A 15,388-nucleotide genomic window follows, 5' to 3' on the forward strand; every position below is an offset into this window, starting at 1 on the left:
ACATGAGATAAAACTCCATGAAGAAAATTAAAATCATACAATGAAAATAAAATACCTTGGGTAATACAGTTACTATATTTTTAACTATAGCCTACGAAACATGATCTCTTAACCTATTTCTTCACTTCAAGAATGAGAATGCATTTCCAATGAGCTCACTGGAAAGCTCTTCACTTAGAACCAAGGGTAGTTTCTGTTCTTTGAGTCAAATTGAGCCAAGCTGACCCAAAACCCAAAGTGAAGGATTTAGAAGATCCTGGCAAATAAAGTTGTAAGAGGGCCTAGAACACAGACCCAAATCACTGTCTAAATCCCAGAATGTACCCATCTCTGCCGTAGCCAACCAGGTTCACACTTAAAAACAAAACAGTAAGCTGGGCATCACTGGCTCACACCTGTGATCCTAGCTACTCAGGAGGCTGAGATCTGAGGATTGCAGTTTGAAGCCAGCCCAGACAGCTGTAGTGCTGTGGCTCAAGTGGTAAACTGCTAGCCTTGAACACAGAGAGGCTCGTAGACAGTGCTCAGGCCCTGAGTTCAAGCCCCAGGACCAGCAAGAACAAAAAATGAAACAAAAAATCAGTAATTTGTACCTCTTGTCTCAACAGTACAACATTAAGAGGCAGGTCACCAGAGTTACAAGGAAGGTCATTCTGTCCAGCAGTGATAGTTCTCATCCAAAATGGGCTTCAAAAACAGAGGTTTCCATGTGGGAAAGAAAAAAGAGCAAGGATTTTAGCTTGTTCAAAGCAAACATGCCTTTCCAAACTGTCCCCCACAGGCCTAGACTATGGAAGAGTCTATGAAATGCTCTTGAAATGGGACCCAAAGTCTCCAGGGTGAAAGATTTCCTATAAGGGATAGAAGGAAGAAAAGAAAAGAAAGAGAAACATGTATTTTCTCTGTCTTGCTGAGTGAATCTTGAGAGGAGATTTGCGAGAACAAGTCATTGGCCAAATTTGAGGGTTTGCTTTTGTGTTTCTGGGTCTAAGTATGGTGGGAAGGACACTGGCTTTAAAATGGAAAAAAACCTCCATGCAGACTAGCTTAGGTATTTGCTGAGTGATCTGGTCCACATTTCTTAGCCTCTCTGAAACTCAATTTTCTTATCTGTAAAGCACGAGTGGTAATATCCAGGAACCAGGTACTTTAACCTTGGCTAAGCTGAATAGGTTGCTATGGGAAAGTGCCAGGCATTAGAACCAGGGTAGGCAGGTGCTTTTCCTCCTGAGGTAGCTCGTGTGAACATTCCTGTGTGGTTTCCTAGGTGCCCCACAGCAAGCCGGGGCACCTCCTGTCACACAGACACTGCTCCTGGCACAATCCTCCGGATGTGGGTGTATGACTTCCTGATTGTGACGCTGCCATGGTGCGACACTCCCCGGGGCAACACGCACTCCTCTGTCAGTTTCTGGGCCTCGGGGTCCCAACACAACACAGTGGCAATGACCTCATTCTTCTCGTCCCTCCCACCGGTGATGTAGAGCCGGTTGTTGCAGGGTGCGATGCCGCAGCTGGCCCGCTCGTGGCTGAGCTGGGTCACCAGGCACCAGCTGTCTTCCAGGGGGCTGTAGGCATACAGCGCTCGCATGGCCCCACCTGGAGAGGAAGAGCACACACAGTGGGCATCCGAACATCTTTCTAGTTCTCCTCCCCTTTAACCTGGAGAATTCCACCTCTAGTAAGGTCAGACCTTCCATCTTGCCAAGAGAAGCATAGATTGGCCTAGAAAAATCAGAGTAAATCATGAGGAAACAGCAAGTTGCCAGTGTGGAGACACTTCACAAAGTCCTTGAAATTCCATAGCCAGATGTGACCTGGGTTCAAAGGACACCTGGCTTGACATGGCTGATAAAATGAATCTGGAAAGAACACTAGCCAATGCCTCACATAGTCTTGGTCTAGAAAGCACGATGAATACCAAGGCCATGTGGTAAAAGAAGGCATCAGAAGGACCATGCCCATGAGGCAACTGGCAGAAGCTGCTCACAGATGCCATCCACCCCTCGTAGATAGGAGTGGCATTTCTTTGTAGCTGAGCATGATTTGGGATAGTTGCCCATCTTGAGAAGTAGACCTTTGAAGCAAACACATCATAGAAATGTGAAGCAAGAAGAGAAGTATTTTCTTTCTTAATCTGTTCCAGTGTTTTGCCTCCAAATCTCTTCTCTGATTGACTCTGATTATTCACTAAAGTTATTTATTTTCTGGCATCTCCTTAATCAGTAGTTCTCAATCCTGGCTGCACATTAAAATCACCAGGAGTCTTTTAAAATACAGTTATATTGTTCTGTAGCATGCTCCATTCTGATTTCACTGGTCTGGGGTAAGACTCAGCCACCATATTTTTGTAAAAAGCTCCTTGGTGACTCTAATGAGTAGTCAGAGAGCTCCCATCCTTAACAATTATGCTCCAACTGTGGTCTGACTGACCAGACTTCCCTCCCAACTAAATACGACTTTTCAGACTCACTAAAGCAAGCAAGGAGAAGGAAATTCCCATGGTCACAAACTAAGAAATATTCATGGCTTCCATTTCAATTTATATGTATTTGCTAAAGTCTGGAATATAGCTTTGCTTTTACTCCTATCCTGAACCACAGCATCCATCTGCTTTGCGTGGCTATTTTGCCTCCAAGACTTCAAGGGAAATTCCAGTAGGGCCTGAACCAAACCCATCTTTTTTGTCTTTTCAACCCCACCCACAACACTCAAGAGTTCTCAGACTACCTTTTCTGGCCAGGTGCTGGTAACTCATTACTGTTAACCTAGATACTTAGGCAGCTAAGATCTGAGGACTGTAATTCCAAGCCAGCCAAGGCAGGAAAGTCGGTGAGACTCTTTGATCATCAAAGCCAGAAGTGGAGCTGTGGCTCAAGTGGTTAGAGCACTAGCCTTGAGAACAAAAAGCTCAGGATCATCATCCAGACTCTGAGTTCAAGCTCCAGGACCAACACACACACACACACACACACACACACACACACAAAGAGAAAAAATAACACTTATCTAAATTCCCACTTGACTGCACAAGTAAAGTACTCAAATGAAGAAGAAGCTATCACTCACCAACAACATAGATTCGGTCCTGGAAACTCACTGCATTGATACATTTAGCTTCTACTGGCATGGCTGACTTCAAACTCCATTTATTGGTGGAAGGGTCATAACACTGAGTCTTGTCTGTGGCCAGTTTTCCGTTGGGCCCACCCCCAATCACATACAGCTTTTTCTTGTGGCTGGTAGCTGCGAAGGAACTGACATGGACCAGGAGGGGTGCAGCCTGAAGAAGCACAGGGCACAAGAAGAAGCTATCAGTCATGCTGCCTTGCTTGGAGTGGCTCATAGGACACACACTCGGTTCCAGGTTGTTCTCAAGCTCAAATCTTTTCTATCCATATTAGAGCAAATCCCAGCTTTGGGGAGATTAAGACTCAGTCATTATAGGAACAACCTGGAAATGAAGAGGTAAGATCACTTCCCTTTTCTCCACTACAATTTACACTGCAGGTTGCATTGCTAGCAATCTGTGTGCAGACATGAAAATAGTTCTTCATCAAAATGAAAATAAATAAGGGGTAGCTTCTCATTATGACCAAGTGACTTTGGGCTTATAACAGCATAGCAAAAGGATCTTTAGTATGGAGAGAAACAGGATAGAAGGTACCTGAGTAAACAGAAAATAAGCCAGAAAATATGACTAAGAGATCTACCATCTCAGATCAGCCTTCCCTCCACACCTGGGGCTCTGGCCAGGACAAAACAGTGACCCCACAGAGCCCCACCTTCTGGAAGGATGTTGTTACTGTAACTTGATCAGCAATGCTGGAGCCATGGCTCCTAGGAGGGGGGAAGATCAGAGCTGCCCAAATGTCTCTCATGGAAGCAGAACAATCAGAAAGGTAGTAGCAACCATAAGCAGATGCCTTTGTTTAAATTTTAAGCTTTGAAATACAAAACAGATAGAGTTGCTTATTCAAAATAATCTTCCATACCTCTGACCAGCAGTTGTGGAAGGGATCATAGGTCTCCACATTGTTGATCCGCTGTAAGCCATCGAAACCACCGATCACATAGACCTTACCACCCAATACCACCATCTTATGCCTCCAGCGGCCTATGTTTAAATACTCAATCTGAATCCATTTGTTGATTGAAGAATTATATTTCCAAACATCATGCTGTGTTTCTTTGCCACCTAGAAGAGATTAAACATTTAAGAAGCTCTCAAAGGTGTCAGAAATACAGCTTCTCCCAGCATTTTCCAAAATGCAAAAGTGCTAGTAAGAATTCAGAGAAGTAGCTAAGTAAGCCAGGTTCAGAGAACGTTTCAGAGAGGATGGCCCCTGCTGCCTGTGTAGGTGAGGGCCAGAAGGAGGCAGGACTGTTTGTGTGCCCACAAGGACCAGGAAGTAAGGCTGGATGGGAATGGTAGGGCCTTGGCCAGCTGGAAAATTAAAAGACAGCTTAAGTTCTGTATTTACTTAAACTTTTTTTTAGTAAATAGAGAAACAAGTTTAGGCCAAGCACTGGTGACTCACATCTGTAATCCTAGCAATGGAGGAGGCTGAGATCTGAGGATCATCATGATTTGAAGCCAGCCTAGGCAGCAGTCTCTAAGACTCTTATGTCCAAGGAACCAGAAAAAAAAAATAGCTGGAAGCAAAGCTGTCACTCAAGTGTTAGAATGCTCATTTGAAAAAGCCAAGGGACAGCACCAGAGTTCAAGTCCTGGTGCCAGCACGCGCACATGCACACACACATGCACACAAGAGAGAGAGACTGAGACAAATAGAAAGAGAGAAAGAGAGAGAAAGGAGAAAGAGAGACAGAGATTTTACAAAATTCAACATTCTTTGGTTCATATCTCTGATCTAGATAAAAATACATGGAAAGCCTGTCCTATTTTTAAGTTAATTTTATTATGAAAGTATGAGATGCTCATAATAGATCTTTCAAGAGTAAAGTTGTCAATATTTTCTTTATGACAATCATCTTAATAAGCAGAAAATGTGTAACTCAGCAACTAGGGACCAAAACAAAGAAGAGCTGCTTGTTGGGATCACTTTAACAAAAATATTTTAACTGCTTTGCATTCTTATTGTTCTCCATTAGCTTACAGCACCACTAACTACTAGCATTTTCAGAATTATAAATGTTCACTAAATGGGCAAAGACCATTGACAAAGTTTCATGTCATGGGTGTTTCCTAGGGTTGGAACTCAGGTCAAAGGCACATGTACATGATATGTGTGTGTGTGTGTGTGTGTGTGTGTGTGTGTGTGTGTGTGTGTGTGTGTGTGTGTGTGTGTGTATGTGTGTGTGTGTGTATACGCATGCCAATATTAGGGCTTGAACTCAGGGCCTGGGAGCTGTCCCTTAGCTTTTTCACTCAACATTGACATTCTACCACTTGAGCCACAGCTCCACTTTTTGCTGGTTAATTGGAGATAAGAGTCTCACAGACTTTCCTTTGGAGCTGGCTTTGAACTGTAATCCTCAGATCTCAGCCTCCTGAGTAGCTAGAGTTATAAGAGCCACTGACCCATGGCTTTAGGCAATTGTCAACAGTGATAAACTTCCAAGAAACATTGGATAAAAAAACAATTTAATGTATCAGTTTTGACTACCTCTTTTTCTAAACTTGGATTTCTATTTATTAGTTTTTCTTTCAGAATAAAAAAAAACAGTGTTTTAATTGTGAAAAATAAGGAATAATGAAGAAAGAGGCTTTCCTTATCAAAAATTAAAACATGAGGATGGGAATGTGGCTTAGTGGTAGAGTGCTTGCCTTGCATGCATGAAGCCCTGGATTTGATTCCTCAGTACCACATAAACAGAAAAAGCCAGGAGTGGTGCTGTGGCTCAAGTAGTAGAGTGATAGACTTGAGCTAAAAGAAACTCAAGCCCTGAGTTCAAGCACCAGGATTGGCAAAAAAATTAAAATATGCCCCTAAAGCTATTATAATGAGAAGTATGGAATAGACATATGGCTTAAGCAAACTGATCAATTAAAAATACAGAACAAGTGAAAACATATAGATATAGAAATCATATAAACGTTACTGGAACAATTGGTATTATTTGGCAAAAAGAAGTCAGAGACTTATTTCACACTACATTTAAAATAAAATCCAAGTATAGCTGTTATCAAAGTAACTGAAGAATATAGGAGACTATCTCAATTTTAGGAATAGAAAAGTTTTCTTAGCATGACATATAACTCATCATAGGAAAAAATGACTGTAAATATCAATCAAAGTTGATCTCCCATAATCTGGGAGAGAGCATATGTGACCCAAAAAATAAAGCAGATGTAATAAGAGCTCAAAATATTAGTAAGTTAGTAAAATTAAAATGGTACAGATAAACTGCTGTTATTTACTTTCTTTTCTCTATACCATTTGAATCTTCTATAACAATTAAAGATATTTCTACTAGATAAAACTATAACCTAATCAATGGCATGAACGCATCAGAATAAGAGCTGGCCTACCCTTGATTCTGGAGAACACTGGCTACGGAAAGCCATCCTTCCCAGACAATTTTAAATTGGAGAAGACCCACTAAGGGCAAGGAATTCCAGACTTGGCTCAGCACCTAGCTTGGGTAGTTATATACAGAGTCTCTGAGCCTCCATTTTCTTTTATCTTAAAACATCTACCTTACCTTGATAGGAAAAGCAAGAATGTGAACGCTATTAAAGCTATTCACTTTCTATACAGTAAAGGTGATTTAAATTATGCAAATACTTATCAAGCATATACCCTCTGAGATCAGGCACAAAGCCAGGTGCTGAGGAGATAGTGTTAACTCTCTTGGCACTTTGGGAATAAAGTAATTATAAATATTAAGCAATAATTCAGAAGTAGAAAAAAGTTCTTTTTTAACACTACTTCAGTGGGCTTCTGAAGTATATAAATGTGTGACTAATAAATCTGAGAGGGAGTCAGGCTTGGAGAAAGGCCAGACCTTTCATTCACTATTGTATTTCCAGACCTAACTCAGTGCCCTATGCGGAGATCAACTGAGGCCTAACTTCCCTATCTTCTTTCTCCATGAAGGGCCTAGAGCATGCTGCTCACTCTTTCGTGTTTATTATGTAATAATTCATTCTCTGAGCTAAGAAATAACCACCTGGGCTCCTGGTTCCATATTGACCCAGAGCTGGGCCATTGCCAACTCACAGTCATCTTGCAAGACGGTCACCTAGCTGGCACTTGGGAAAATGCGAGGGCTACCGAGGACTGGCTTTGGCTTCACATGGCTCCTGCTTACCTGAGATGTAGACCTCATTTTTTAAAGTCACGCATGCAAATTCCACCCACTTCTTATTCTCATTCTCCAGCTCATGCTCTGTCAGTGGGAGCTTGGCCACCTCCAGGCGGCTGCGCCTCAGGGGGTCCAGGCAGGTTACCTCAGCCACAAATCGTTCATCCTTCGTGCAGCCACCAATGATCATGAACACCTCAGACTGGAACTCGTGCATCCTGGGCTTGGTGCGCTCCGAAATAATCTGGAAACCAATGGTAAAGATATATAGGCCCGGGTCACAAAACACAATGAGGCGGGGCTCAGACTATGGAGCAGGACGGAGCAGGTCCCAGTTACCAAGGTGATGTTGCCTCCTTGAGCATCAGTTTTATCATTTATATAATGAGGATTTGACTTAATTTAATTAATACTAATTTAGTATTAACTACCTCATCTGTCATGAGGATTTAGTGGGATAGTATGTGGAGTGTTTGGCCTGGGGCTGGGGGTGTAACAAGCTCCAGCTCTATGCTATTTGAAGAAACCAGGGACTCTGCTATTAAATGCATTTCCTGCCTCTTCCCTCCTAACCTAGTCTACAACCTTAAATCCTGGAATGGGATTGCATGCTGGGCTATTTCTCCCTCATTTCAATTTCTTCATTACCTCTCATACTTTGCTAACCACCAACTTTTTCTAGAAAGAGAAGTCTTTAACAGTGACCTATAGTGCGTTCGGAAAAATAAGAACAAAAAAGGTATCAGGGTGTAGCCAAGGAGGCTGGGGTCCAGTCCTAACATCAAGCATGTGACTCTTCAGAGCCTTGAGCAAAAATATCTCCTACCACAGGCATTTGGACCCAAGAGATTTGAAGGTCAAATACATCATGATCACCATTACCTCTGGGCCTGTCACTTTGGGGACAGATACACATCTGTAGAATGCCTGTTATTGGCTCCATGCCATCAGGTTGTTGTGAATATTCAAGAGCCTTGAAGTAAAAGGAGGAGCAGGACACTTGTCACATAGCACAGTGTTTACCATATTGGCCTGTCTATAGGCGCAGTAGTAGGTGTCAGCTGAGTATTGCTAGAAAAGGAAGGGCAGCCTCCTCCTGAACCATCCTTCTCCTGGACTCATTTAGAAAGTTCTTGTGGCCATGATAATGGGAGACAGAAAAGCTGTATCTACTTCTGAGATGATCAAAACAACCACTTTCTCCTCCAAAGTTAGACTGATCTAACAGAGTTTTGGGTTTTTTTAGTTGTTTGTTTTCTTTACTCACAAATGTTGATAAATACATTGTGGTAGCAAAGACTGAGTCCTCAAGAGGAAAATCCGAGCAAAGGCCAAAATCCAACCAATACCCAACCTTTACTATTCCATGCATTTTTGTTTATTATCTGTTTTTTTTCTGTTGTCTAACAGCCATATGTGGTCAATTTCACATCTTCTATTCTTGAGGCTGGACCATGGCTGTACATCTCCCAGAAAGAATCACCAGAAAGGGTTGTCTGTGGCAGGACAAATCCTTACCAGTGGGCTTAACCCGAGGGCATCAACAGTTGAAAGGCCATCAGAGAAGGGGCTGGAGACAATGGAATGGTGGTTGGTCCAGAAACTCAAAGGCAGCCCATCAGCAGGACAAATCAAGACATTCAGTTCCTATCAAGACATACTCTGACACTCTTCAGCTTTCTCTCCAGCTATGAGTCAAGTGCCTGTCTCTAAGCTTCTCTTCCCCATTGCTAAATCACAACCTCCAGTCTGGACCTCTTTCAGAGGGGATTTTGGTGCCACAAAGAAATGCTTAAGAGCACAGCACAAGCCTTCAAACACTGGTTCCCTTGTCTGAGGACCAGGCCTCAGCCTCCTCCCTGCAGCTTCCATTTTTTCACATCTGCTTTCCTGTGTCAAGAGCCTGAGGGTCACTGGGGTACCTGAACTAGCCATGATCTTTCCTCCTGACCGTGAGCTTGTCCTTTGATTCTGTCTGTCCAATACCCTTCTTCTACCAAAATTCTTGGGTTCCAGCCTGCCTGGATCTTCCTAAGACACCTACTCCTTTCCCATGCTGCCTCTCCCATTCACTTAGCCATTAAGCCATTACACATTATTATACATTGCAATGACACTTCTTAAGATGCCATTTCTGACTTTTCATACTTGCTTTTGTAATTCTTTATATACCCATCACAGCCTTTATAATTTATCATGAGGTCCCTGATATCAGAAACAGATTTTTTTTTCCTTTAATGGTTCCTCGGCCACAAGAACAAGACCTTGGGACTGTGGAATTCTTTAAAAGTGAGTGAGTGAATGAATGAATGTATGCACCTCCACAATGGTTGCAGTACACCTGCTGCCTCCTCATAGTCATACCTGATGTAATTCCTTCCCCACTGTTCTAGAACTGGCCTGACCACTAGATTACAGAGCAAGCAGTGATTCACGAAGCTATCAAAGTCCTGATAGCTCCCATCTTGTCTTAGATCACTTGCTTTAGGGGGAAATCAAAAATGAAAAACTCCAGCCAAATCCAGCATATTGCTGATGACTGCCAACAGTCCTGTGAGTGAGCTTGAAGTGGATCCTTGAAAGGGAGTTGGAAAGGTGGCTCAGTGGTAGAGTGCTTCTCTTGCATGCATGAGGCCATGCATGCAAGTACCACATAAGCAGAAAAAGCCAGAAGTGGCACTGTGGCTCAAGTGATAGAATGCTAGCCTTGAGCTAAAGACCTGAGGGACAGCACCTAGGCCCAGAGTTCAGGCCCCACAACTGACAAAACAAAAACAAAAATAAACAAACAAAAACGAGCATTGAGACCACTGCAGCTCAGACAATAGATTAACTGAAACTTGGTAAGAGACCAGGGGCCAAGACCAACCATATAAATCTTGGATCTAAAGTGCCTAAATTTCTTTCACACAGAACTCATGAGATAATAAATATTGACTTATATATGTTGCAGTTTTTTCTTTTTCTTTTTTGCAGTGCTGGACCTCACATATGTTAGGCAAGCACTCTACTATTGAGCTACACTCCCAGCCCTGCTTGTTGTGTTAACTCTTAGATTTGGGGGTAGTTTGTTATGCAGAAATTGATAACTAATATAAGCATCTAACTGATGGGATTGGTTGGGTATCGAGAGTTGCCATGTAACTTAATAGTGCTAAGTGGGGGGCTGGGAGGTTGGCTCAGTGGTAGAGCGCTTGCCTTGCATGCCTGAGGCCTTGGGTTCAATTCCTCAGCACCACATAAACAAAAAGAAAAAAGCCAGAAGTGGCGCTGTGGCTCAAGTGGTAGAGCATTAGCCTTGAGCTGAAGAGCAGAGGGACAGCGCTCAGGCCCAGAGTTCAGGCCCCACGACCGGACCCAAAAAAAAAAAAAATAGTGCTAAGTGGTGGTGCTAATAGTGAGTCATACATTTGGCCACATTTAGCAAAATATTAACCCCAAAAGCATGACAAATATCAATCTGAAGTCATAAATGTGAGGGTTTGTTGAAGACATACAAGTTTGCTTAAGTCATACAATGAATTAATTGCATGCAACAATCAGGACTAACCAGTTTAGTTTCAGACTGTTAAAACAAAACGTAACAAAGGAGACAATACTAACTGCTCATTGTCCAGAGCCTATATTAAGGGACCAACAAAAGTCTCTATGTTGTTTCAACAAAGCTGTCCTCATGAGTGGACAGTGGAGATATTCTTTGCAGCACTTTTTCAGGACAGGGTTAGGACTTTATCAGAGGAAAGATTTTATCACCTGAACCTCAGGGACTCAAGAAGTAGGAAATAGGAAGCAGAAGCAAAACTGACACATTGGCATACAGAATATTGGAAGTACAGTTAACGAAAATTCTATATTTTAAACACTGAACCAAGAGCATGTGTGACTGTGCCCTGTTGTGCATTGTATTCAGGCTCTGATCCCCACTGCTGAGCTGGCTGACAAGCGTCCACATTTCCAGTATGGGGGAAAGCCTGGTTGATTCATTACCTTTCATTTGCTAAATATCCATGAGCAATGATACAGACCAACATTTCTGTAAGGCAGAATGACTGCTTACGCAATGCACTATGGTCTGAGTTTGGTGGTCCTAAGTAGCTGGAACTTTCAGGGGTGCGGCTGAGTGAGAGATGAGTAGATAACTGGAGACTACCTTCAGAAGGGCTTCATGCTGTCCACTCATGGTGGATTAGTTCACAGGACAGCTGGCTCATTAGGACAGTGGGTTGTTACAAACCTAGGCCACCTACATGCTTGGCCCCTTGTGTTTGTTTCCTTTTCTGCTTCTTGCCCTGTTGTCACAGTTAAGGAATCTGATCCTTGCCAGGATGCTGGTGAAATGCCAATTGGAGCCTTCAAACGTAAGAACCATAAGCCGCTTTACAACTTAGCTTCACTTGCATCTCCGACAGTCCCTGGCTCATTTTTTTGTTTGTTTGGTTTTTGCTTTTTTGTTATTGTATGTGCTGGTACTTAGTTTGAACTCAGGGCCTGGGTGCTGTCCCTGAGCTTTTTCACTCAAGGCTAGTGCTCTATCACTTTAAGCCATAATGCCACTTCAGTTTTCTGGTGGTTTATTAGAGATAAGAGTCTCATGGTCTTTCCTGCCCAGGCTGACTTAGAACTGCAATCCTCAGATCTCACCCTAATGAGTAGTCAGGATTACAGACATGAGCCATTAGTCCCGGCTCTCCCTGGGTTGGCTTCAACTCAAGAGCCTCAGATCTCAGACTCCTGAATAACTAGTATTACAGGCATGAGCCACTGACCCCTGGCCCCTGGCTAACGCTTTACCTTGCCAGTTAAATACACCATGGCTCCTCTCCAGCTCACCTCATTGCCAGAAAGGTGGTACATCCTGGCTTCCTGCAGCAGTGGGAAGACCTCTGGGCACTGCCTGATGAGAGGATCTGCTTCGACTGTCTCCACAAAGTACCATGGGTCCAGAAGTGGTAGACGCACATTCTCAAGGATGCAGGGGAGAAGGCAGAGTCGTTCTGACTGCTTGTGGCGCACCCAGCTCATCACAGTCTCGAATACCTGAGCTTCCTCAGTCACATAAAGGTCATCACTCTTCAAGATGTGGTACAGAGTGTCCACAGGAAGTTCAAGGAACTCCTCAGAGTTCAGAATCTGCCCAAAGTTTTGAATGATGTAACTTTGTACTTGCTTCTTTAGTCTGTCCAAGGAGTGTGTGTCTGCCAGCCTCAGGATTCCAACGCAGTTTTCTGGATTCAAGGCTTCAGTGAGGAAACTAGCACAGGCATCCACCATCCGCAGGAACTAACAGAAAACAAAGAGGGCAAAGCAGGGCAGAAAGTGATTCATCCACAAAGACATTAATCAGTGTGTGGAATCTAGTAGTAAAAAAAAAAAAATCCAACATAGGGGACTAGCCACGTACAAGATACATTCTTGTAGTCTATAGCTCTAAAATCATTTTTAAAGCATGCTCTAGATGGATATATTTGGGGAAGGGATATGTACCAATATATTGAGACTTGAACTCAGGATCTAGGTGCTGTCCCTTAGCTTTTATGTTCAAGGCTAGGGCTTTACTACTTGAGCCACAGCTCCACTTCCAGTTATATTTTTTTAATTTTTATTTTTTGTGATTAATTGGAAATAAAAGTCTCATGGACTTTCCTGCCCAGGCTGGCTTCAAACCATGATCCTCAGATTTCAGACTCATCAATAGTAAGGAGTATATGCATGAGCCACTGACACCTAGCTGTAGATGGAAATAAAATCATGTATAAAATGTTTATAATGGGGGCTGGGAAGGTGGCTCAGTGGTAGAGTGCTTGCCTTGCATGTATGAGGCCCTGGGTTCGATTCCTCAGCCCCACATAAGCAAAAAGAAAAAAGCCGAAAGTGGTGCTGTGGCTCAAGTGGTAGAGCTCTAGCCTTGAGCTGAAGAGCTGAGGGACAGCACCCAGGCCCAGAGTTCAGGCCCCATGACCCAAAAAAATAAAAAATAAAATGTTTATAATGTATTGAGTTTAAAATCTGTCCTGTGAATTTGATCAAGCCTCTACTTTTCTTCAATAGTGGAGAGAGCCTAGGCATTGCATGTGTTAGACAAATGCTCCACCACCAAGTATATCCCCAGTGAAGTCTGGTCCAAATTTAACCAACCATTTACAGAAAACATAAGAGGACATAAAAATATATTACATGGGCTGGGAAGGTGGCTCAGTGGTAGAGCACTTGCCTTGCATGCTTGAGGCCCTGGGTTCGATTCCTCAGTACCACATAGCAGGGGGAAAAAAAGCCGGAAGTGGCACTGTGGCTCAAGTGGTAGAGTGCTAGCCTTGAGCTGAAGAGCTGAGGGACAGCGCCCAGGCCCAGAGTTCAGGCCCCATGACTGGACCCCCCCAAAATATATATATATATATATATATATATATATATATATATATATTACATGATGCCGTGAAAATATAATCAGCCTGTAATCCTAGCTACTCAGGAGGCTGAGAACCAAGGATCACAGTTTGAAGCTAGTCTGAGCAGGAAAGTCTTTGAGATTCTTATCTTCTATTAACCAGCAAAGTGCTGGAAGTGGAGCTGTGGCAGAAGTGGTAGAGTACTATCCTTGAACAAAAAACCTGAAGGACAGTGTTCAGTCCTTGAGTTCAAACTCCAAGACTGGTGTGCACACATATTTATATGCATGTACACATACACATACACCCACTATATATATACATATATATTTATACATATATATATAATCAGTAAAATCCAAACTGTGAAAAATTCTGTCTCTCTTCTACAAATGAATTACAAAGGAAAAGAGAAAGGAAAGAAACTCAAAAGTAAGAGATCTAAGATATCAACTGCAATGTATGTAAACCTTATTTGGATCCTTGATTTAAACAACAGTAACAACAAAAAAAGACACTGAAATGTTTCTGAGGACTAATATTTGGTGATATGAAGCAACATGCTTTTGATTTTAAGTATGATAATGTTTTATTTTATGAAGACCCTTTTATCTGATCCATGGAAAGGAAAGGGAGTTACAGAAAAAGCAGGACAAAGGATGAATTAATACAACAATGAAACTCACTTGACCCTATGTTGAAAATGAACTTTATAACTTGGGGGGACAGGGGAGTAAGGAAGGGTAAGCAGGAGAAAATGAGGGCAGGGATAACAGTGTTTAAAGAAATGGACTCATCTTACTTATGTAACTGTTACCCCCTCCCATTCATCACCTTTACAATAAATATATAAAAAAAGAAGACCCTTTTCTGTTAAAGATACACACTGAAGATTCACAAAATGAAACAAGAATAGCACTCTGCAAAACTCTGTGTATATTAGGAGCCTAGTTTTTTGTTTTTGTCTTTTGGGGGAGGGTCGGTCATAGGTTTTAAACTCTGGGCCTGAGTGTTGTCCTTGAGCTCTTCAGCTCAAGGTGAGCACTCTACCACTTGAGCCACAGCGCCACTCCTGAGCCTAGTTTTAGAAAGAAAAAACATATAAAAGCAGACACCAGTGTCTTACATTTATAACCCTAGCTACTTAGGAGGCTAAAACCTGGAGGATCTTGGTGCAAGGCCAGCCTGAACAGAAAAGTCCACAAGACTCTATCTCCAAAATAACTAGCAAAAGACAAGGCTGGAAGTATGGCTTAAGTAGTAGAGCAAAAGCTGAGCGAGTTACAGGCCCTGAGTTCAAACCTGAATTAAAAAAAAAATGTGTGTGTGTATGTGTGTGTGTGTGTGCAAGCATAGATAAAGAGGCTAAAAATACAAACCAAATATTAACAGTTTTTACCTCTTTGTGTATCAAGCCTCTCAGGACAAATTAAGATGTAGTAGGTTAAATCTAAGCATCAAATTTTAGGGGCTTAGAAGAATGTTTACACTCCATAAATCCTTCATAAGGCTCTTCATTTCAGAACCCAGGATAATGGGAGAGCTCTTACCTGAGATATGCTGGCTTTCTAACAGAAGGGAAAGAATCACACAAAACTTCTCAAACCTTCCCAGGGGCACTATGCCATTTCCATTCACACTTAACTGGCCAGAGTAAGCCATATGGTGAAATATTGTCGCCAGAAGGACTATAATTCTCCTGCAAAAACAGGTCCCACTGAAATGGCTCA

At 42.5% G+C, this 15,388-nt stretch overlaps 1 protein-coding gene across 1 annotated transcript in view; it reads right to left on the bottom strand.

Annotated features, from left to right (window-relative positions):
* Window positions 1-516: 516 nt before the first annotated feature.
* The window catches only part of Klhl6 (kelch like family member 6), a 48,358-nt gene continuing 33,486 nt past the window's right edge, over window positions 517-15,388 (bottom strand). The window contains exons 3-7 of the mRNA XM_042699642.1: window positions 12,103-12,552; window positions 7,279-7,516; window positions 3,996-4,198; window positions 3,070-3,283; window positions 517-1,599 (exon numbers count right to left, since the gene is read on the bottom strand). Coding sequence (XP_042555576.1) covers window positions 1,298-1,599; window positions 3,070-3,283; window positions 3,996-4,198; window positions 7,279-7,516; window positions 12,103-12,552 — 1,407 coding nt within the window. The 3' untranslated portion in view covers window positions 517-1,297. The remainder of the gene's footprint in view (window positions 1,600-3,069; window positions 3,284-3,995; window positions 4,199-7,278; window positions 7,517-12,102; window positions 12,553-15,388) is intronic.

This window comes from Dipodomys spectabilis, unplaced genomic scaffold, assembly GCF_019054845.1.
Source record: "Dipodomys spectabilis isolate Male_0828 unplaced genomic scaffold, ASM1905484v1 ptg000260l, whole genome shotgun sequence".
Taxonomy (NCBI): Eukaryota; Metazoa; Chordata; class Mammalia; order Rodentia; family Heteromyidae; genus Dipodomys; species Dipodomys spectabilis.